Source organism: Haliotis cracherodii, unplaced genomic scaffold (genome assembly GCF_022045235.1).
Source record: "Haliotis cracherodii isolate W230 unplaced genomic scaffold, xgHalCrac1.p SCAF_9, whole genome shotgun sequence".
Taxonomy (NCBI): Eukaryota; Metazoa; Mollusca; class Gastropoda; order Lepetellida; family Haliotidae; genus Haliotis; species Haliotis cracherodii.
This window is the reverse complement of record NW_027266343.1, coordinates 55,793,945-55,818,439: the sequence shown is the minus strand read 5'-3', so window position 1 is coordinate 55,818,439 and position 24,495 is coordinate 55,793,945. Positions and strand designations below refer to the sequence as shown.

Genomic DNA, 24,495 nt, shown 5'->3' with positions numbered 1-24,495 from the left:
CACATTTCATTACTCTGTCTCTGTCCTAGCCCATGTTATACAACGTATCCCATGTTTCACTACTCTGTCTCTGTCCTAGCCCATGTTTCACTACTCTATCTCTGTCCTAGCTCATGTTATTCATCATATCTCACTTTTCCCTAATGTCTCTGTCCTAGCCCATGTTATACAAAGTATCCCACATTTCACTACTCTGTCTCTGTCCTAGCCCATGTTATACAACGTATCCCATGTTTCACTACTGTGTCTCTGTCCTAGCCCATGTTATACAACGTATCCCATGTTTCACTACTCTGTCTCTGTCCTAGCTCATGTTATTCATCATATCTCACGTTTCCCTAATGTCTCTGTCCTAGCCCATTTTATACAAAGTATCCCACATTTCACTACTCTGTCTCTGTCCTAGCCCATGTTATACAACGTATCCCATGTTTCACTACTCTGTCTCTGTCCTAGCCCATGTTTAACTACTCTATCTCTGTCCTAGCTCATGTTATTCATCATATCTCACGTTTCCCTAATGTCTCTGTCCTAGCCCATGTTATACAAAGTATCCCACATTTCATTACTCTGTCTCTGTCCTAGCCCATGTTATACAACGTATCCCATGTTTCACTACTCTGTCTCTGTCCTAGCCCATGTTTCACTACTCTATCTCTGTCCTAGCTCATGTTATTCATCATATCTCACGTTTCCCTAATGTCTCTGTCCTAGCCCATGTTATACAAAGTATCCCACATTTCACTACTCTAACTCTGTCCTAGCCCATGTTATACAAAGTATCCCACGTTTCACTACTCTATCTCTGTCCTAGCCCATGATATACAATGTATCCCATGTTTCACTACTGTGTCTCTGTCCTAGCCCATGTTATACAGCGTATTACACGTTTCACTACTCTGTCTCTGTCCTAGGCTCGTCCTAATATGCAATTCTTGTTGTTTGGGAAGACACAGAATGTAATACAGGTTTGACAAATGTGTCTGTCCAGGAGAATATAAAGACTGGAATATACAAGCCTTCAGCACCCCTTTTTCATCAGTGTGTCAAAAGACCGCAGATGCATTTTAACTCTTTAAATGACAACAAATTATCTCAAATTTATCTAAATTTCTCTTAGTTGATTCATACATCTTGAAATTATTATCCCCAATTGTCCTAACTGTGATTATTACTAAGGTTTTCTGTGTTAGCTTTGTTTTTAAAACCTTGCTGAAGGGGATTTTTCACTAAAAGCGTACCCTCTTTGTTAAATGTAGCAATAAAATCAGCACCTTGAAAAACAATTTGGGAAAGAAATAGGTGATGACAAATAAGTAACCAGTTTGTTGTGTTAGCACAACAACACCCCTCCCACCCCTTTTGATGTCAGCTCTTCTGTTTTGATTGAAGCAACACATTTGCGGACTGCAGACAGCAGATCAACACATCTACAGACAGCAGATCGACACACATCTGCAGACAGCAGATCGACACACATCTGCAGACAGCAGATCGACACACATCTGCGGACAGCAGATCGACACACATCTGCGGACAGCAGATCGACACACATCTGCGAACAGCAGATCGACACACATCTGCAGACAGCAGATCGACACACATCTGAAGACAGCAGATCCAAGGTCTTTGAAAACATTTGTTACTGAATTTATTGACTTGGATTCTGACCCTGGTGATCCAGCGTCCATGGTCAATGAGGTTTAGCTAATGAATCGTGAGTGGGTTGGGGCTGATTTGAATAGTATTTCAATTGTATCTCAGCGTGTCAACGAGTAGATATTGGACTACAAAAGATCAATGGGAGATGCTGACATGCCAGAAATCAAGATCAGAGCAAACACGGGATTCAAACACAATCATCGCATCTTGGCATGGCTAGGGATGCAACTCCGCACAATAAAATGCACGGCCTCTTCCCAATCGACACCATTGTATGGTAGGTGGGGTGGGGGAGCCTAGTGGAAAAGCATTCACTTGTTACGCCGAAGACCTGGGTTCAATTCCCCTAATGGATACAATGTGTGACACCTGGTGTCCCGCCATGATATTGCTGGAATAGTGTTGAAAGGGGCATAAAACCATACTCACTCATTCACTCCATGTTCAGTAGCATACGCACATGTTCCTCGAACATGGTCAATATGTACATAGGTGGGTCCAGAGGGTCCAGGAGGGCTAACACCCCACTTTTGAAAACCAACTGAGAGAGGACTTTGTTATGGGATCCCTCCCTTTTAAAAATGTTGGACCCACCCCTTGATGTACACGCTCAGAGCGATGTTCAGTGCCAATATATCCACCACAAAATATCCATGCCCCATGCCGGGATTCAAACCACAGACCAAGTCATCTGGTCCAAGTCACCAAAGAAGTTGACCTCACCAGGGCCCCGTTCCACAACGCGATCTTAGGGCTAAGTTGATTGTAACTCACTAAGTACGCGATCTTAAATTTTTGTTACGATCGGCCGCCCGTTCCACAAAGCAATCTTAACTAAGAGAGTTGTAAGTTAAGATCAAAATCCTAAGTTGCTCCGGACCAACTTAGGATCGCTAAAATCGATCTTAAATGTTGTACCATAACAACAAAGATGGCGTATGTTGACTTATTATTATATCAGATAACATTCTGACAGTCCACAGCTCACTTACTTGTTAGCGATGTCCTCTAAGTCTCTAAGACTGATTGTAGTTACGATCGGTTTGTGGAACGGGGCCCAGACAAGTTAAATCATCACGGAAAGATTCTACTCCCTACTACTCAACAATCAGTACAAAGATAATAACTTCAAACAAAACATAGGTTCTGTTTGTTGTCTAACGCTGCTCTCAGCAATATTCCATCTATATGATGGTGATCTGTAAATAATGGATCTGGACCAGACAATCCAGTAACTGACATCATGAGCATCGATCCATGTTATTGGGACATGATGACATGCATCAACCAGGTCCTTTATGACCAGTATAATTGCTGGGGAGCCACAACAAATATGTAGGTAAAGAGTTTATGCATGAATCTTTGCAGAGCTTCTACAAACAACATAGCACCATACATGATAAACATGAGATAGAATTATTTCATAATGTAAGCAAAACAAATAATAATCAGATGTTCTGGTCATCCATTACTGGCATTATTTCTCAAATATCAACTAGTAATCAAAAAACATTCAACTAACAAATAAACAAATTTTATCCATTACCAAAACAATATGGACATATGACTATTGATGGTAAACATGGCTTGCTGAGGGTACCACAAGTGACTGAATAGATCTCAGGCCTCAAAGGGAAATTTGTATTTCCAAGGGTAGCCAACAAAGGTGATAAAGTGAATCAAAGGTTGCTAATTAGTTGCAAAGAAAAACCTTGTGTATCCCAGGTAACTTGTTTGTTTGTTTGTTCGTTGTTTAACACTGCGCTCAAGCTATATGACGGCATTCTGTAACCAGGACCAGACAATCCAGTGACTGGCATCATGAACATCAATCCATTCATTTGGGATGCGATGACATGCATCAACCAAGTCATTGAGTCTGCCTTCCGATCCCATTAGTCATCTCTCAAGGCAGGCACGGATTGGTGAACACCTACTCTACCCTGGATCTTCTCAGATGGCCAGGTAACTAATGAGTCTTGTTGTTATGTGAAGTTGCCACTCAGGTTCCCCACAGTTGCTCCATCCTCCCAAGGCAAGTGAGTTAACTGACTTTTAAAAGTCCTGTGGAAACTGGACTTTTATATTCAGTTAACGCACTTGCCTCGGGAAGATGCAGTTGCTAAGGCTAATACAGTGTTTATATCTAAGCTCAGAGCAGCACCCCCTGACGGTGATATATGTAAACAAATAAAATCATGAAAAACACTTATCAACAACAGTTTGTTACAGACAACACATATCTTATATATACTTAATTTCTGAGCACTTTAGAAAACAATCATTAAAAGAGATTGATAGAAAAGAATCGAGCAGTAAGGCACCCTGGGAAATATTATAGTCTCGGGTCACAGAGAGATCAAAGGTTGAAAAATGCACCATTTTACATACAGATAAATACATGCAGCTTCCCGCTTACTAACATACCCTGACAACCTATCGTATACTACTTCCCTAAATACATCACAGCATTTTCATATACATGTATAGTTCATAGTTGTTAAACAAATTACTTGTGGAAGAACCCTTTGATTTCCTTTAGATTATGGGATATTGGATAACATTTCAGGTCAACTAAAATGGCTGATATGCACACATTTTCAAAATATTAATTATTCCAGTGGAATAATTTCATTTCATTCAAAAATATTTGTGAAAGAAAATCTTGAAAATCACAAATGGAAGCTACAGTATAAATATCTAACAATCATTGTTCATTCACAACACATCATACTATCTACATTACTCTGTCAAGACTAATAACGATAGAGTTGCCTCTATTCTCTGGCTTATCTCAACATCTTGCCAGCCACATGGGAAGCAACAATGCTAGAGTTATCTCCCTTACACAAAATAAGGCAGGTTGGTTACTAGAGTTATCTACCTTACACAATATAAGGCAGCTTGGTTACTAGAGTTATCTCCCTTACACAATATAAGGCAGGTTGTTACTAGAGTTATCTCCCTTACACAACATAAGGCAGGATGGTTTGTATCACAGATTCGATGGCAATGTTTTGTGGCATACAGTTCAATCACCTTATGCTATCCAATTTGGACAATATATCCAGTTCTGCACATCTTTACAAATATGCTCTGTCCCTCCCTTCAGCAACGTTGCAACCCACATGGTGAGGGCCACTTTGTAAATAACATGTTGTTGCATAGAGTTTTTCAACTGAATAAACCTCAGTAGCACTGGACATTGTTTGCTTTTGTTTCCTGTATAGGGTGAAACAAGGACAGCTTGGCCACTTGGTCAGTCTCAGGATTGAGCAGAGTTGGGTGGGGTGGGGATAGAACGTGGGGGGTTGGGAGAAGAGGAAGGAAAAGAGTTCTTTGGTGAAGAAGATGTGGGGGTCGGGACAGAAGATGTTCGGGAGGGGAAGCTATTTGTAGGGGTGGAAACTAAGGATGTGTGGGTGGAGACTGTGTTTGTGGAGTTGGGTGCAGAAGAGGTGGGTGTGGCACTACCATCTGGACTGGGGGTAGCAGGTTGTAAACTTGCAGTGGGACTATGAAGTGCTGGACATGGGACATGTGACGGGGAGGGAGAGGAGGTGTCGGGGGGCACTGGGTTAGGGAGGGGCAATGAGGAGGGTATGGGGATGTGGATGGATGGTACAGGTGTGGCCTGGGTGGTGTAGGGGGGTGGGGGGTCCGTCCACCGGTCAATATCAACAGTCACAGCTGCCTCTTCCTCGTTATCAATCAGGCTGGCTTGTGGTCTGAAAGACAAAAAAATCCAAAGATGTCAAGGTGGAACATAATTTCAATATTTACAACCACAGGAACTATACATATCTACATACCACCATTAGTTTGTATTCCAGCCTTTTTACGGCACTCTGTAAATAACTGACTCTGGACCAGACAATCCAGTGATTGACATCATGAGCATCTGTCCACGCATTTGGGATGCAATGATATGCACCAACCAAGTCACCGAGCCTGACCACCCGATTCCGTTAGTTTCCTCGTATGACAAGCATAGTTGCCTTTTATGGCAAGCATGGGTTGCTAAAGACGTTCACACATCTGCCCCAACATTCCACCATCAGAACTTATTGTGTAATATGTCATAATTATAAATTATTCAGTTTCAGAAACTTACGCATCATTGATAGTTCTCAAGACAGGAAGTGAAGGTGAAGGATTATGGGAAGGTTGTTGTCCGCCAACAGATGTCTCTGGCAATCTCGTTTCATAGAGGGAGTTATAAGGAGGAGGGTCTTTAGGCATCTCTTTCGCCTCATCATATGTTGGGAGCCTCACCCGATCTGGGAAACCATGAACACAATTTATGACGACACACAAAGTTAAGACATGGGTGGTCCAATAGCCAGCGCCACAACATGCCATGCTGGCCTATAATCGCTGGCTCCCAGTCCCAGATTTGCCCTGATTATGTTTCTAGGTTTGTCACCACCAATGCGTGGGTTTCACGTGGGTTTCACCAAATTGGTAAACAACAAAGACCTATATCGCTTCCCTCCCACTTTAAACTGTGACACACTATGATATAACTGAAATGTTCAAAGCAGCAGTAAACACAACTCACTCACTCTGAGATCTCCTCTTGTATTTCTAAAGGAGTGAGTGAGTTGGTTTTCACCCCACTTCAAACAGTATTACAGTTATATCACAGCTTGTCAGCTTTAAGTGGGAGGAAAGCCCGAAGTGATGCAGGTCTCAGACATTTACCACTCCGGTGAAACCCACGAGCACGGGTATGGTGCTGACAAACCATAAAAACATAATCGGGGCGAACCAGGATTCAAACCAATGATCACAGACCAAGATGCAGTAGAAAGAATATAATGCACCAAATTGAAGTCCTAAAATGTGCTCGAACGCAAAATTAATACCACGATCAATGAATTAGTGTGCGCTTGATTTTTATTTTCAGGTCCCTGAGGAGTATATGACCAAAGCTGAAGTTTAACAGCCATATGACATCCCCATCCTACTGGGTACCCAGTCATGCTGGGTGAACTATGGTACATTTCGAACAAAGTCACTTTCATATATGATGAAAGTGAGTGAGTGACTGAGTTAAAATTTTACATCGGCAATATTGCAGCCATATTGCGATTATTGATGAAAGAGAATTAATTAATACCCTGGTCGATGATGGATGAGTGTGCACTTGATGTTTATTCTCAGCTCCCTTGGAAGTATACAACCCAAGCTGACGTTTAACAGCCACATTACAATCACATCCTACTGGGTACCCATCAACTGCTGGGTGAACAGAGCCACATTTCAAACAAATCACCTTCATATATGGATGAAAGAGAATTAATTAATACCTTGCTCAATTCTGCACAAAGTCACTTTCATATATATATATTATTAATAGCTTACCTGGATCAAAAATAGGTGTAATGAAAGCAGCATCTAGTGCCTGTGCTATCCTTGACCTGTGTCGTGGTCTCCCTCGATTCCCTCGTCGTGAGGGTGACTGACGTCGGCGGAATCGTTTTTGTTGATATAAACAACAGCAGCTCAGAAGGATTATTAATGCCCATATCAACCAAAACCCTGAAAGTGTCGGAGAAAAAGCTAGTGTCAAAAACCAAACATGTAAGCTTCCAACATTCACTAGGGTATAACATGGCATAGCACATGAACATGGCATATGGAGGAAGATAGAAAAACAGACAATTTATTCAAAAGAATCTAAATAACACCTCCTCGTAACCATGGTAAAAGGAACTTAATTCATCAGCCGACACGAAGTATAAATAAAACATGGTTTGTCATATTTTAAGAAATAACAACAGAATACTGTAAAGCTAGAACCCTGTAGTATTTGTTACAACAGAATACTGTAAAGCGAGGGCCCTGTACTATTTGTTACAACAGAATACTGTAAAGCTAGAACCCTGTAGTATTTGTTACAACAGAATACTGTAAAGCGAGGCCCTGTACTATTTGTTACAACAGAATACTGTAAAGCTAGAACCCTGTAGTATTTGTTACAACAGAATACTGTAAAGCGAGGGGCCTGTACTGTTTGTTACAACAGAATACTGTAAAGCTAGGGCTTTGTACTGTTTGTTACAACAGAATACTGTAAAGCTAGGGGCCTGTACTATTTGTTACAACAGAATACTGTAAAGCTAGGAGCCTGTACTATTTGTTACAACAGAATACTGTAAAGCTAGAACCCTGTAGTATTTGTTACAACAGAATACTGTAAAGCGAGGGGCCTGTACTGTTTGTTACAACAGAATACTGTAAAGCTAGGGCTTTGTACTGTTTGTTACAACAGAATACTGTAAAGCTAGGGGCATGTACTGTTTGTTACAACAGAATACTGTAAAGCTAGGGGCATGTACTGTTTGTTACAACAGAATACTGTAAAGCTAGGGGCATGTACTGTTTGTTACAACAGAATACTGTAAAGCTAAGGGCGTGTAGTATTTGTTACAACAGAATACTGTAAAGCTAGGGGCCTGTACTATTTGTTACAACAGAATACTGTAAAGCTAGGGGCGTGTAGTATTTGTTACAACAGAATACTGTCAAGCTAGGACCTGTACTATTTGTTACAACAGAATACTGTCAAGCTAGAACCCTGTAGTATTTGTTACAACAGAACACTGTAAAGCGAGAGCCCTGTACTATTTGTTACAACAGAATACTGTAAAGCGATGGGTCTGTACTGTTTGTTACAACAGAATACTGTCAAGCTAGGGCCTGTAGTATTTGTTACAACAGAATACTGTAAAGCTAGGGGCCTGTACTATTTGTTACAACAGAATACTGTAAAGCGAAGGGCCTGTACTGTTTGTTACAACAGAATACTGTAAAGCGAGGGGCCTGTACTGTTTGTTACAACAGAATACTGTAAAGCTAGAACCCTGTACTATTTGTTACAACAGAATACTGTAAAGCTAGGGGCCTGTACTGTTTGTTACAACAGAATACTGTAAAGCGAGGGGCCTGTACTGTTTGTTACAACAGAATACTGTAAAGCTAGAACCCTGTAGTATTTGTTACAACAGAATACTGTAAAGCGATGGGTCTGGACTGTTTGTTACAACAGAATACTGTCAAGCTAGAACCCTGTCGTATTTGTTACAACAGAATACTGTAAAGTGAGGGGCCTGTACTGTTTGTTACAACAGAACACTGTAAAGCTAGGAGCCTGTAGTATTTGTTAGAACAGAACACTGTAAAGCGAGGGGCCTGTACTGTTTGTTACAACAGAATACTGTAACGTGAGGGGCCTGTACTATTTGTTACAACAGAATACTGTAACGCGAGGGGCCTGTACTATTTGTTACAACAGAATACTGTAAAGCGAGGGGCCTGTACTATTTGTTACAACAGAATACTGTAAAGCGAGGGGCCTGCACTATTTGTTACAACAGAATACTGTAAAGCGAGGGGCCTGTACTATTTGTTACAACAGAATACTGTAAAGCGAGGGGCCTGTACTATTTGTTACAACAGAATACTGTAAAGCGAGGGGCCTGTACTATTTGTTACAACAGAATACTGTAAAGCGAGGGGCCTGTACTGTTTGTTACAACAGAATACTGTAAAGCGAAGGGCCTGTACTGTTTGTTACAACAGAATACTGTAAAGCGAGGGGCCTGTACTATTTGTTACAACAGAATACTGTAACGCGAGGGGCCTGTACTATTTGTTACAACAGAATACTGTAAAGCAAGGGGCCTGTACTATTTGTTACAACAGAATACTGTAAAGCGAGAGCCCTGTACTATTTGTTACAACAGAATACTGTAAAGCAAGGGGCCTGTACTATTTGTTACAACAGAATACTGTAAAGCGAGAGCCCTGTACTATTTGTTACAACAGAATACTGTAAAGCGAGAGCCCTGTACTATTTGTTACAACAGAATACTGTAAAGCGAGGGGCCTGTACTGTTTGTTACAACAGAATACTGTAACGCGAGGGGCCTGTACTATTTGTTACAACAGAATACTGTAAAGCGAGGGGCCTGTACTATTTGTTACATCAGAATACTGTAACGCGAGGGGCCTGTACTATTTGTTACAACAGAATACTGTAACGCGAGGGGCCTGTACTATTTGTTACAACAGAATACTGTAAAGCGAGGGGCCTGTACTGGTTGCTGCAACAGAATACTGTAACGCGAGGGGCCTGTACTATTTGTTACAACAGAATACTGTAACGCGAGGGGCCTGTACTATTTGTTACAACAGAACACTGTAAAGCGAGGGGTCTGTACTATTTGTTACAACAGAACACTGTAACGCGAGGGGCATGTACTATTTGTTACAACAGAATACTGTAAAGCGAGGGGCCTGCACTATTTGTTACAACAGAACACTGTAACGCGAGGGGCCTGTACTGTTTGTTACAACAGAATACTGTAAAGCGAGGGGCCTGTACTATTTGTTACAACAGAATACTGTAAAGCGAGGGGCCTGTACTATTTGTTACAACAGAATACTGTAAAGCGAGGGGCCTGTACTGTTTGTTACAACAGAATACTGTAAAGCGAGGGGCCTGTACTGTTTGTTACAACAGAATACTGTAACGCGAGGGGCCTGTACTGTTTGTTACAACAGAATACTGTAACGCGAGGGGCCTGTACTGGTTGTTACAACAGAATACTGTAAAGCTAGGGGCCTGTACTGGTTGTTACAACAGAATACTGTAAAGCTAGGGGCCTGTACTATTTGTTACAACAGAATACTGTAAAGCGAGGGGCCTGTACTATTTGTTACAACAGAATACTGTAAAGCGAGGGGCCTGTACTATTTGTTACAACAGAATACTGTAAAGCGAGGGGCCTGTACTGTTTGTTACAACAGAATACTGTAAAGCGAGGAGCCTGTACTGTTTGTTACAACAGAATACTGTACAGCGAGGGGCCTGTACTATTTGTTACAACAGAATACTGTAACGCGAGGGGCCTGTACTATTTGTTACAACAGAACACTGTAACGCGAGGGGCCTGTACTATTTGTTACAACAGAATACTGTAACGCGAGGGGCCTGTACTGGTTGCTACAACAGAATACTGTAAAGCTAGGGGCCTGTACTATTTGTTACAACAGAATACTGTAACGCGAGGGGCCTGTACTGGTTGCTACAACAGAATACTGTAAAGCTAGGGGCCTGTACTATTTGTTACAACAGAACACTGTAAAGCGAGGGGCCTGTACTATTTGTTACAACAGAATACTGTAACGCGAGGGGCCTGTACTGGTTGCTGCAGTACTCACACCAGAGTTCGTAGTAGTAGGCACAGCACTTCCCCTTGCCGCAGCAGTGGCCCTTGTCACACCACAGAGTCTTCCCATTACAGAACTCCTGGGCCTGGGGAATAGACAGTAGACAGTCAGTAGACAATACACCATACAGAAAGCCTGTAGCCATCATGGACAGATGACACAGTAGACATAATAGACAGACAACACACAGTAGACAGTCAATAGACAATAGACCATACAGAAAGTCAGTAGAAATCACATACAGATTAGACAGTCATTGGTCATCACAGATAGATGACACAGTAGACATCATACACAGATGACATAGTAGCCATGATAACAGTCAGTAGACATCAAGACAGATGATACACAGTAGACAGTAAGTAGACATCAAGACAGATAACACAGTAGACAGTCAGTAGACATCAAGACAGATGATACACAGTAGACAGTAAGTAGACATCAAGACAGATAACACAGTAGACTTCATGGACAGGCATCAGAGACAGACAACATACAGTAGACAGTCAGTAGACATCAAGACAGAGGACACAATAGACATCATAGACAGGAATCATAGACAGACGCCATAGACATCATAGACAGACATCATAGACAGTCAGTAGACATCAAGACAGATGACACAATCGACATCATAGACAGGAATCATAGACTGATGCCATAGACATCATAGACAGACATCATAGACATACAGTAGACAGTCAGTAGACATCAAGACAGAGGACACAATAGACATCATAGACAGGAATCATAGACAGACGCCATAGACATCATAGACAGACATCATAGACATACAGTAGACAGTCAGTAGACATCAAGACAGAGGACACAATAGACATCATAGACAGGCAACACACAGTAGACAGTCAGTAGACATCAAGACAGATGACACAGAAGACTTCATAGACAGACATCATAGACAGACGACACACAGTAGACACAGTCAGTAGACACGATACCTCAAAGAGTAATGAGACATCATAGACAGACATCATAGACAGACAACACACAGTAGACAGTCAGTAGACATGATACCACAAAGAGTAATGAGACATCATAGACAGACAATAGACAAAAGATCAAATAGACAGTTTGTTGTTTAGTGCCACACTCAACAATACACCACCTATATGACAATCCAGTTATCGATATCATGAGTATTGACCTACAGAACTGGGATACGAGTCTGACCACCCAATCCAATTAACCACCTCCCAAGCATGGGTTGCTGAAGACCAATTCTCAACTGGATCTTCATGGGTCTAGACGGTCAAGAGACATCATAGACAATAGACAGACAGTAGAAGAAAACATAAAATCACAGACTTTTGACAATGATATGACACACAAAAGGCTGAATTCTGTATCAATAAATAAAACTTTTCCCATTTTATCATTTAATGGATTTCGATAACAATACGAGAAACTAGTCCGATAAACAACTTGATATCACTACCCGATAAACACACAAATGGTGTCACCTAGTAGGAGCTACTCTTGAAAGCTCCATGCCTCATTTTAATGCCTACTTGTTCCAAACACTATTGCTCAAAGTCCCCAAAAAGTTTAATCAATCAGGCGTTTCCTGATGTGCGTGCTTGTTTCTGTCAACCAGCATGGCTGTAAATCACTTGGCCCTCGGGGGCACGGGTGGCCCAGTCATCTAAGGCGCTGCAATTCGTTGTTTGCCACAATTATGTTTCTCACTCACTCACTCACTTGGCCCTCATTCAGAAACAGGGTGGTTCAATCGTAAACTATACTTTCAGCAAGTGAAATTATGTACTAAACAATTGATTGTTTTAAAAATTATATCACATGGTAAAGAGATTTTATCATCCAAAACTGGCTTGGATTAGATCAAGCGATATCTACACTGTAGATATCGCTGCAATCAAATTACATCACAATACTTTGCAGACCATTGTGACGTCACTGGTTACCATGACGTCACAATCAAATGACATCACTAATGGCTCTGCTACTGAAGCTGTAAAAGTTGGAAGAATGATGTTGGATGATAAATAAAATCTCACCCTCATGTCTTTTGATATCAAATATATCAACACTTGTTGATAAAAGTGACAAAAATACTTGGCTAGCCTCAGAATTTTTCAACTTTTATCAACTCGTGTTGATATAATTGATATCAAAAGACACTCGGGTGAGATTCTCTATATCACTCTCATGTGTTCCCTTGTCGTAAATAAAATATGAATGAATATAAGGAATATAAATAAGTCATTGTTGTCACCAAAGGATCACATACATAAAATATGTATGGAACGATTTTGACCAGTCACCGTAGGGACTTCCCGGGCTACATGTATTTCGATTGCGAAAACATTATGTTGACATTTAATAGTCAAACTGCCTCAAATATGACTTTTAGCAAGTCATGATGCGGCATTTAAGATATGTGTATCCATTCTCTTGCAACTAAAGTTTGTTTCAAGGCGTCAATAGCGGTAATCTGACCGTGGTTACTGTTCATAACGGTTAGTTGTGCGATCTACCCATCACTTCGCATACAATTTCGCCGAAATTATTGTAAACATTATTATATTTATTGAATGAAATTTTGAATATAATTAAAATAAATTGCAAACATTACTATATTGAAGGGTGCAATAACGAGGGAACACTGTAATACAATTTGTATTCCTAACATACAATATGATCTGGAAACACACAAGAGTAAGATAATAAGTTTTTATGATAATTTATTTTAAAATAAACAGTTGTAAATAATGGTATGTGACATTCATGACACAATCTTACCATGTACTGATCTTGTCAAAGAACAGCAGAACATATGGCATCAAATATTGATTCCACAAAAAAAAATCATCATTAGATTGTCATTATTACAATCAAGGTGAAGGCCGGGAGTGACTTTGAATATACATAGGGAGGTGTTACTTTTGAACTATATCAATTAATTTGCATATTTGATTAAAGAGTGTATTAATCTGAGAGGATGTCGGTTTATAAGTCGGTTCACGACCTCATATAAGACCTCTGGCTTATTGGCCTATAGGCCCTCTGTCTTACTTTGGTTCTCAGTCGCAATACTTTACATCCATAACATAATTATTAACCTAAACAATCCCAGCATGCTTCAAACATAATAGCCCTGCAGGATTCCGGGTTAGAATAGGTCCCCAGCAACCCATGCTGGCCGTAAGAGGCATCCAAATGGATCAGTGGTCAGAGTCAGTGACTTGGTTGATGTATGTCATCATACTCCAGCGACATGAATCAGTGCTCATAATATCAATCACTGGGATGTCTTGTCCAGGCTCAGTACTTTATAGCACCATCATGTAGCTGGAATATTGCCAATTACAAACAAATAAACACAATTTCAACATGTTCTCCTGCTCACCTCTCCACTGCCACTTATCAGTGAGTTATCTCCCCTTGTGTGAACAATGTTCATCCTCATCCTCGGAACATATGCTACGATATTGCAGGACCTACTCTGATCCTTTTCTACAACACGTTTAGATGTGCTCCCTTCCACATTACAACAAATCATCCTGGAGAGCCATCACTGGTTACATTATGAGGTGAGGTGAGGTCAAATGGGGTTTGACGTCGCATCAAAGATTATTGCACTTATATAGCGACGTGCATGTATGTGTGTGTTTGTGTGGCTGCTTGCACTAGTCCGGACTGATGCCGATTTATAGTTCTAGCACACTGAGATTACATGCCGCAGTTTAACATGAATACCCAGACACAGTAAACTGACTCCGAGCCGACCAGTCCTTGTTTTAGCCCCTTAATGCCGAACGCCAGACAGGGTAACAACAAGTACCATTTTGTCTTTTGGTATTACGCGGTCGCGGATCGAACCCTGGACCTTCCGCTCTCCGGGCGGACGCTCTACCACTAGACCACGGAGGCGGTCTGGTTACATTATGACCAGCAGCGGGAACTCCCAGACTCCCAGACCATATTACTTGAGAACAAATCATGTGCTGAAACCCTCTCACGGTTCATCAAGTTTATCATCTTAAAACATCATTTTGTAATTTGCAGAGTTATCATATTGATACATACATCAAGATTGTATCGTCTAATGAGAGCTTCAAAATAAATTTCTATTTCTATTCAAACATCTTTTCAGCTGTGAAACCAGCACATTAGCATTACTCCCTGCAGCTTGCTATGCTGGTGTTGATTAGACCCAATCACACTCACCCCATCGTCATCACACAATTTGTACACAAGTCATCTTAGTACCAATTACTATTTTCTCGTTGTCTGAGGTTATCATGGCCGGATCTAATAATAGACTTCTTTGAGCTGTGTTGGCTGAAACAGTGCCAGGCAAACAGCTTATGTCTTTTGTTGACAAACACTTCCTAACATTTGTTATGAGCATGATAAATAGATCATAAATACATTTTTCAAATCATTTTTCACAGAATGTCAGCTTGTTTCAAATTGTGTTATACATCTGTTGACGAAATGTTTTCAAGGGTTATCTCCCCTACTATCTGGGACATTTTCTTTTCAAGTTTCGTAATTATGGCTCCTTTCATGTCTTTTGCCTCCATCCATTAAACACTCACTCATTCGCTCGCCCACCCACCCACCCACTCACTGACTCACTCACTCACTCACTCACTCACTCACTCAGCTGGTATAGTTTCGGGGTAGGGGAACAGTGGCACCCTCAAGTGGAAAACAGTGTATTGTGTGAACTTCATATGATTATAATGATAATGTCAAAAAAAGACAGTTAGTGCTATGAGGTAAAGCAAAACCATTCTTGTTGGCATGATTGAATGAAGGGACCTTTGTTCTAGCAAACACACACACTTGAAGAGGGTCAAATATGGGTTCCATTGGTATAAAATGTAAAGGATGTAATTAAGGTGTCTTCTCCAGTGACATGGCTGGATTACGTTCACTCACTCACTCACTCACCCACTCACCCACCCACTGACTCACTCAATCTGTGAAGATGCAGGGTAGGATTGGTCTTCAACAAACCATGCTTGCCGTAAAAGACAACCATGCTTGTCGTAAGAGGCAACTAATGGGATCAGGTGATCAGGCCCGCTGACTTGGTTGATGCATGTCATTGTATACCAGTTATGTGGATGGATGCTCATGATGTCAATCACTGGATTGTCTGGTCCAGACTTGATTATTTACAGACCGCCACCATATATATGGAATATTACTAAGTGGGGCGTTAAACAACAAGCAAAACACTCACTCACTCACTCACTCACTCACTCACTCACTCACTCAGATTGAGACAAAGGGTCTTGTAAAGGCAGTTATCAGCTTCTGGTCTGATGTTTTATCAGAAAATTTACAGGAAAACCAACTTGACTTGATCAAACTTTGCTGGAACTGGCAACTGACCCTACTGGATCCTAGTGTCCCTTCAATGGCATCCGATGATCAAAATAACCTTGGCCATGGTAAACAAGTTACGTATGTTGACATGCATTTGTCACACACTGTACAAGGTCACACAAACACATCTGTCAGTCTGGGGTCGACAGGAGGTGAATAATGGTGGCAGGCTGACAGTGTCGCTGTAGATCGTGTTCATCATCTCCATGATCCCATGAGTATCTCATAACTGAACTCAACATTAAAGCTCAATGACGTCACGCTATTGTTGTCAAACGTGATGCTGAGGAAATCTCTGCCATTCTGAACATGAATTTTTGTGAAACTGACTCATTTGCAAAGCAAGACAATTAACTGCACAAGCCTTAGAGAAGTATTCTGAGTGATGTGTCACTGAGGTGTGGTTAAATGGGCCTTAGCGTCACGTCCAAGATTATTGCACTTACATAGCAATGTGCTTGCACGTGTGTGTAGCCGCCTGTACTAGTCCAGACTAATGCCAAATTATAGTGCTGGCCCACGGACATACTATGCCGCAGTTTAACATGAACACCACAGTATACTGACTCCGAGCCGACCAGTCCTTGTTTTAGCCCCTTAATGCCGAACGCCAGACAGGGTAACAACAAGTACCATCTTTTAACGTCTTTTGGTATGACGCAGTCGGGGATCAAACCCTGGACCTTCCGCTCTCCAGACGGGCGCTCTACCACTAGACCACGGAGGCGGTCCTGTGTCATTGAGTAACAATGTTGATTAACACTAGTTCATCCATTGTTCACTGAGGTCAGCGTCATCACATCTTGGCATAGCCTTGTTATCTCAGTGTGACATGGGAACAATAAGGAGCGGTCATCACACAAACAGTTATAGAGAACACAATAGGCCGGCATGTCTGGTCTCCAACATAACATGCAGAAACACCAACACCAACAATCCCTCACGTCAACACCCTGACAAGGAATACCTTCTGTACATGATGACCTCCAATGGACCTGGCAATCTGTCACAAGTCATGACCTTCACAATATGTATTTGACAGTCATTAGGCCACACTTTTTTAATTTTATGTTTCATGAATTTATTCTAGCTTTTACACACAAGGTCGGTCGAAATACAAGTGAAAATAAACAGAGACGTCAATCATTTATTTGTTTAAGTGAAAGTCATTCTGAAGTGGAGTTAAAACTGCAGCTGATGGTGACGTAGACATGGAATTAAAACATAACATTTTTATTGTATAACAGGATCTATATTACTCTTGGGAGGCAGAATAACAAAAAAATAATGATTAATTCATTTCTTTTCCAGCTGCTTTTCAGTTGGGGTGGCTGGCCTGTGAAACGAAAAATACAAAATGTGTGGCCTGAGGCATTTTGTTTAAATTGTTTGGTCTTCATCTACCAGTACCTGGGTAACTAGGTACTTTTGAAAAAATGTTTTCCTATTTTCATTTACCGTATTCGATGTAATAAGTGCCCCCCTAACATATTGGCTAGTGAACAATCCCAAATAATTTTTTAATTTGAAGTTTACACGATATGCGGCTTTTTCATTGGAAGAGAGGTTGGTCACATGACCGTGAAATTGACGTTCATAAGTGTATGAACGACACAATTTGACGTTTATACATTTTTCACGAGACCGTGTTCTTTAAATGACGTAAACACTGATGGACTACTTCCACATTCCTGGGGTAACCCCTGGGAATTCCCTAGCACGAAAACACACATAAGCGTTCTTTCTGATCATTTAGAACCTTTATTCTTGGTCTCAGCGTTTCAGTATACATTGAGAAATGTCAGAGAGCGTGACTGCATGATTGTTCACGAACATCCTCGCTGCGGCCTATCCTAATGAACAAACGATGAAATGCACATCTAAACTATCGTAGTTGATCAATGATGATGTACACATGTAAGTGCCAAACATTCATTAATAACTTCAGAAATCTCTCCCGTCACGTTTATCGTGTCTGCCATTTTGACGTCTTGTACTTGATGTAAATATATTACGACGCGCTGTCATTGTGACTGACTTACTGAGGTAGTTCTTTACAGACCTTTCTCATCTAATGAGGATATGATTTGAACACATGTGCTGCTTAAGATGTTTCTGAAGAGCAGGTTGTGCATCCATACGCCCATGTCACCTCTCTTTTTGAGGAACTATTTTACTCCGCGATATAGCTGGTTGTTGTATGGCTGTCAGTGTAAACATGAAGTCGCACGTATATGTAAATGAAAATTTTGTGCTTAGATCTTGGCCTACATCGTTTGAGGTAAGAAATTGTGATGAAATAATTATAAGTATTGACTTTCACATTGTGTGAGTTCATTGGAGTATGAACCTTCATAGAGTGAGGGCCAAACATTGTATGAACGTCGTCGCATACGTTCATACAGTTTGGCCCTCACTCTATGAAGGTTCATACTCCAATGAACTCACACAAAGTGAAGGTCAATTCTTAAATAACACCCCTTCCGATTGATCAATGTACACAAGACTTATTTATATGTGTATAATACACACTCATGTGTTATATGCACCCTTAATTATGGGTAATTAAATTATGGAAAATATATGTCGTGTATGATATGCACAGACTTTTCTTTTGTATCATTTAAGGCTGTCAGCATTAACTACGAAATTTACAATCTTTCATCTCTGTTTTTTTCTCTCACCAAAATTATATTCCAATATGAGCCCCCTATTTCTACTTTTTAGAACGCCCCGGGCGCTTAATATCGAATAGGGTATATTTCAACAGTAAACCCCATGTGACAAGGCAGTAAAATAAGCATGGAACTGAGGCCTGTGGAAAATGTTTAGTGATAAATTATTTGCGGAAAAAGGGCTTTGTTTCCTCAGTTAATGGACAATATGTTCAGATACCATGCATACACAGAGAGATCCACAAGCATCAATGTCTCAATGATAATCAGGCGCTGTGTTCGGGGGACTTGACAGGCCATCAAAAAGTATATTTTCTACAGGTATATGACATGCTGTGATGTTTCTAAGGCTCATCATCAAAACAGTGAGTGGTGTTATAGATTTTACGAGTGCTTCCGGCAGAACCTAATTTCTCACTCAGTGTCAAGATGAGCACAAAATGATGTAGGTCCCAGGTAATGACACCATTATCAGCAGCGGAGGTTTAACATATCTGATTTCACACTCTGGTGGCACACTGATGAATACATGTTGAATGAGACAAAAAGTGAGCATGTCTCACGAATACCCCCGACATGGGAGTAACATACTTCTAAACATGAAAAATGCAATATTTCTCAGAAAATCCACTTAACGTTATCAAACTTCTTTTTTTGCACTGCACCTCTCCTTTTAGTTTAGAAACTGTACCCACAATTGGCAGAAAATCTATTGAGTAGTTTTTAAGTTATAGGTCACACAAATGTTAAAGTAAAAAAATATTCTAAGTTCAAAAAATGAAAAAAAATCATTTTGTTTTTCAGAAAATACACTTATAAAAATTAAACCTCTATTAGTATGGAAACTGTTCCCTAAATTTTAAAAGAATACATGCAGTACTTTTCAAGTTATGGGTCACACAAATGTTCAAGTAAAACAATTCTTTCTAGGTAAAACAATTCTTTCTAGGTAAAAAAAATGCAAAAAAAGCTGTATGTTTTCTGAAAATACCAATATTGAAATCAAACTTCACACTGCACTTCTCCTATAGGTATATAAAGTGTTCACCAAGTTTGAAAAGAATCTATGTGGTAGTTTTCAAGTAAGAGGTCACATGAAAAATGTCCTCGGAAGGACGGACAAAAGGTTTCAGGTCAGGGTTAAAATAACTCCTATCCCCTTTCAAGACTCCCCATGGATGAGGACAAACAATTCTACCACAATAGTATTCGACTCACATGATGATGGTGTAGATCCATGGTGGAGTTTCCAGCACTCATCACAACAGTGTGTCCACCAACAGTGTCCACCAATACTGGACAGCAACACTGGACACCAACAAGTGCCCCTGCTTCGGCATGAGTGCTCTTGGCAGGTGCCCTCTGACACTGGACTGACCCCTTACACAATACATGAGATAGCCATGACCTGGTGGTCAGATGGGACAAGTATATGGGGCCACGGACACACTGATGGCCACAAACGACCCACCAACACAGCCAATTAATGTCCATTAAAACCCTGCAACACCTTTGAGGATGGAGATGTATGGATACAGATCACGCTAAGCTGAAGTTATTTCAAGATAAGGCCTTTGTACATTAATCCTATTTATCATCCAAAACTGGCTCCCAGAGGAGATATTGCTTGGGTGAGATCAAGCGATATCTACACTGTAGATATCGCTGCAATAACATTGCATCACAACGCTTTGCAGACCATTGTGATGTCATTGGTTACCATGACGTCACATTCAAATGACATCACTAGTGGCTCTACCACTAAAGCTGTTAGCAGGGGCCCGTTGCAAGCCACGAATCGCTAAGAGAAAGCAAATTAATCGCTCATCCCGGAGTCTGCAACAGTTGGAAGCGCTTGCGCACTCTTCCAAAATGGCGGCGCAACTACCGCTTGATTGCCTTGACGTTATGAAGATCATAATAGAAGAGGCTCGATGACGAGCTGATGAAACTTATGACTACTTTGAAATGTGGAGCAGACTGAGGATGATAGTGTGTTAGCTACCTTTGCTCATTTTCTCGTTGATCCAATCAATAATTCCTTGTTCCGCTGTCAAAGTAAGCCGCCATTTTGGTTTGAGAACGAAGCGACCTCAGTCAGCGATTGTTTCGCTTGCAATCAGCTGAAAGTTAGCGCACTGTTGTGAGGCGAATTGCTGTACATGGCTTACAAGAGATTGGCGCTTTGCAACGCACCCCAGTACTTTTTACACTTTAGACACTGCTTATTACTGTCTACAAACTGAAAAAGTTGGAAGAATGATGTTGGATGATAAATAAAATCTCATCCTCGTGTCTATTGATATCAAATATATCAACATTCGTTGATAAAAGTGGAAAAAATCCTCAGCAAGCCTCGGAGTTTTCCCACTTTTATCAACTCGTGTTGATATATTTGATATCAAAATAGTCTAAAGGACACTCGGGTGAGATTGTCTATGTCATTGGCTTTGTCATTATATTGTTATCTTTGTACATTCGTTCCACCTTGTGTTGTGTAGACATCATGATATATATACATAGTACTCTATGCGCTTACTAAGCATCCGTCTGATGAAGGAGCAAGAAGTAGCTCTGAGACATCATACAAAGAATAAAAGAAGTTGCTATCACAAAAAATTTAGTGTCATGTTTTTATGTTCTCCTAACTTCTAAATGCCTAACAAATCTTATATTTGGCATAAGACTTTCTTAGTTCAGATTCTAGAACTATTTTGAGTTGAGTCCTATCCGGAACCCACACTGCCAGAGTGAGGCACCTAATCGCCAGCACACAAAGTCAGCGATCTACAACACTCAGCCACCAAGGCTTCCACTTAACTCTGGTAGTGTGGGTTCAAATCCCGGATGGGACTCAACCCAAAAAAGAACTAGAATCTGTACTTAACCAAGAAAGTGTAATCCCAAAAATAACATTTGACCACTTTCTAAATGGCATTGTGTGTTCATTCTAAATGTCTATCAAAACCATCAAAGCCAGTGCTATTTTCCTTAAAATAAATACAACTACTTGACAGTTAAAGCAGATAAGGCAACCTTTAGCCTTGGTTTGGGTAGATAAATCATTTCCTTAAAAAATAATACAGTATTCGAAGTAATAAGCGACCAGGGCGCTCTCAAAATTAGAAATGGGGGGCTTATTAGAGTATTATTTTGATGAAAAAAACAGAGCTAAAAAATAAATTTTGTGGTTTTTGCTGACAGCCTGAAATGTGTATATATGCCAGATATATTTTTCTAGAATTTATTTGCCCATAATTAAGGGTGCATATAACACACGAGTGTGTATTATACGCGAATAAATAAGTCTTATGTACATTGATCTATCGGAAGGGGTGTTAATTGGGTTTGTTCACTAGCAAATATATTAGTAAATATCGCCGTGGGTGCTTATTAGAGTGGGGCACTTATAACGTCTAATACGGTATGTGTCCTGCATGTGGATGTTGAAAGTGTGCACAGCTAGAAATAGAATAGATCATGTTTATGCATATCATTCCACAGAAGTTGAAAACAAGCAATGTTGATGTACTATAGCCTATACTCGCCTCAAACTACAAACTACATTTACTGAGTGAATACTGACTATGTTAATGATGTACTTTCTAACACTGTTTACAAAGCCACATTTAACAGTGTTCGGAGTGCTATATTATACAATCTTATAGGAAAACAACACTTTAACTTTCAGTTGTCTAGTTTTAATTATCCCACGTTATCACCAGATTCCAAGTAGCGATGGGGAATCCCCTTCAATCTTTGCATATGATTGGACGCAAACTCATTAAAAATCAGATCTTAGTTCTCGCTGCCGCTAAACAAAGATCTGAGGACATACCATTACGGGTCATGTCAGAACGACCTTTCGCAAACTTTGATTGACCACTAAAATGACTAACAAGAAGTTGACATCAGCCAATTAGAAAGCCGCGAGCTCTGCGGCACTTATTTCAACCTGGTGACTTCGATTTCAGACTACGCTTGAAAAATATGTTGACCAAGTTCTCGATTAAAATTTTGAAAACTGAACAAACGAACATTCCGGAATATCTAATATATGGTTGAGATTGTATGACAGTGCTTCCTGCGTACTGTGCAATGCCTCCTCCATTCAAATGTTTATCCCATGGAAGTGAAAGATAGACGATAATTTTGACAGAATCAGTCGTACGAGCCGTAACTGTCATTCGGAATACTCTGTGTTAACGTTTTCGAGTTTGCATGATTAGAAAACACATTCCGACTGTCACTTTCATGATCTGGTAAGCGACGCTTTGATTGGTCGGATGAGAGGTCGTTCTGATGTGACCTGTAATGGGATGTCCTCAGATCTTTGTTTAGCGATAGCGAGAACTAAGATCTGATTTTAATGAGATTAGATTGGATGATGCTTACTGAAACCTTTCCCCTTGCAAATCTGGCTGCATGTGTAGATATCTATGTATAATTATGTAGTTTAGTATATACATGTACGTATTATTTTTGCATCAATGAAGTTCAGTTCATATACTCAAAATAGCAACGACCCTTATATTTCAGGCAAATTTCTTATAATACAACAATTGTTACTCCCTTCTTGTCATTCATCATTCACTAGGTGCTCAGTTAATGACTTTATTACAGGTAAATATAGTGCTAGAACCACTGAGATCACCTGACAAGTGAGTGAGTGAGTTGGTTTTACTGCCGCTTTTAACATTATTCCAGTTATATCACAGCGTGTCAGCTTAATGTGGGAGGAAAGCCCGAAGTGATGCAGGTCTCAGACGTTTACCTCTTCGGTGAAACCCACGAGCATGGGTATGGTGCTGACAAACCTTGAAACATAATCAGGGCGAACCCGGGATTCGAACCAACAATAATAGGTTTCAGTTAATCCTATTGCATTAGTTTGTCAAGAGTTATCCCCCTTTGTTTACTTGCTAGCAGATGACATTTTCAGTGATCCTCAGTATGGATGAATTAGAGAAGAGGAGGTTGATTTTAGAGTATTATAACAAGGACATCAGATCAGCTAAAGTGATTTCAAGTAGAACAGGCATCCCTTTGTCCACTGTTTATCTTGTTTTGAAAAATATTGATAGTGGAGATGGCATTGAGCACAAGAGAGGCGCAGGTAGGCCCATAAAATTGACAATCGGTGACAGGAGGCGGCTTGGTATTCTTGTTTCTAAAAACAAACGAAGGAGTTCCTCTTTAGAAAACTTAAGACTGGATATGATTGATAGAGGAACTGTGGCTGTCTATAAGGAGACAATTAGAACTGAGCTGCATGCAGTAGGTTGGGAGAAAAGTCGAGGAATTCCATCACCGATCATGAAACCTGAACAAAAGGAGTGAAGGTTGAACTGGTGCTTAGAGCATAGACATTTTAACTGGGACAATGTGATTTTCTCAGATGAAAGTTCTGTGTGGCTGTTTCCTAATAACAAAATGAAAAACCTTTGTATCAGCGCCCAAAGTACAGTAAAAAATTTCACGTGTGGGGTGGCATTTCTGTGTTAGGGGCAACGCCCCTGTGTGTATTTGAAGGGAA

General features: G+C 40.5%; 1 protein-coding gene across 2 annotated transcripts in view; it reads right to left on the bottom strand.

The window, feature by feature from the left end:
- Positions 1-2,725: 2,725 nt before the first annotated feature.
- Positions 2,726-24,495, bottom strand: part of LOC139452411 (WW domain binding protein 1-like) — a 42,043-nt gene continuing 20,273 nt past the window's right edge. For both annotated transcript variants that reach the window (XM_071233880.1, XM_071233881.1), the window contains exons 2-5: positions 10,894-10,987; positions 7,030-7,206; positions 5,777-5,942; positions 2,726-5,390 (exon numbers count right to left, since the gene is read on the bottom strand). In XM_071233880.1, coding sequence (XP_071089981.1) covers positions 4,928-5,390; positions 5,777-5,942; positions 7,030-7,206; positions 10,894-10,987 — 900 coding nt within the window. In that variant the 3' untranslated portion in view covers positions 2,726-4,927. The remainder of the gene's footprint in view (positions 5,391-5,776; positions 5,943-7,029; positions 7,207-10,893; positions 10,988-24,495) is intronic.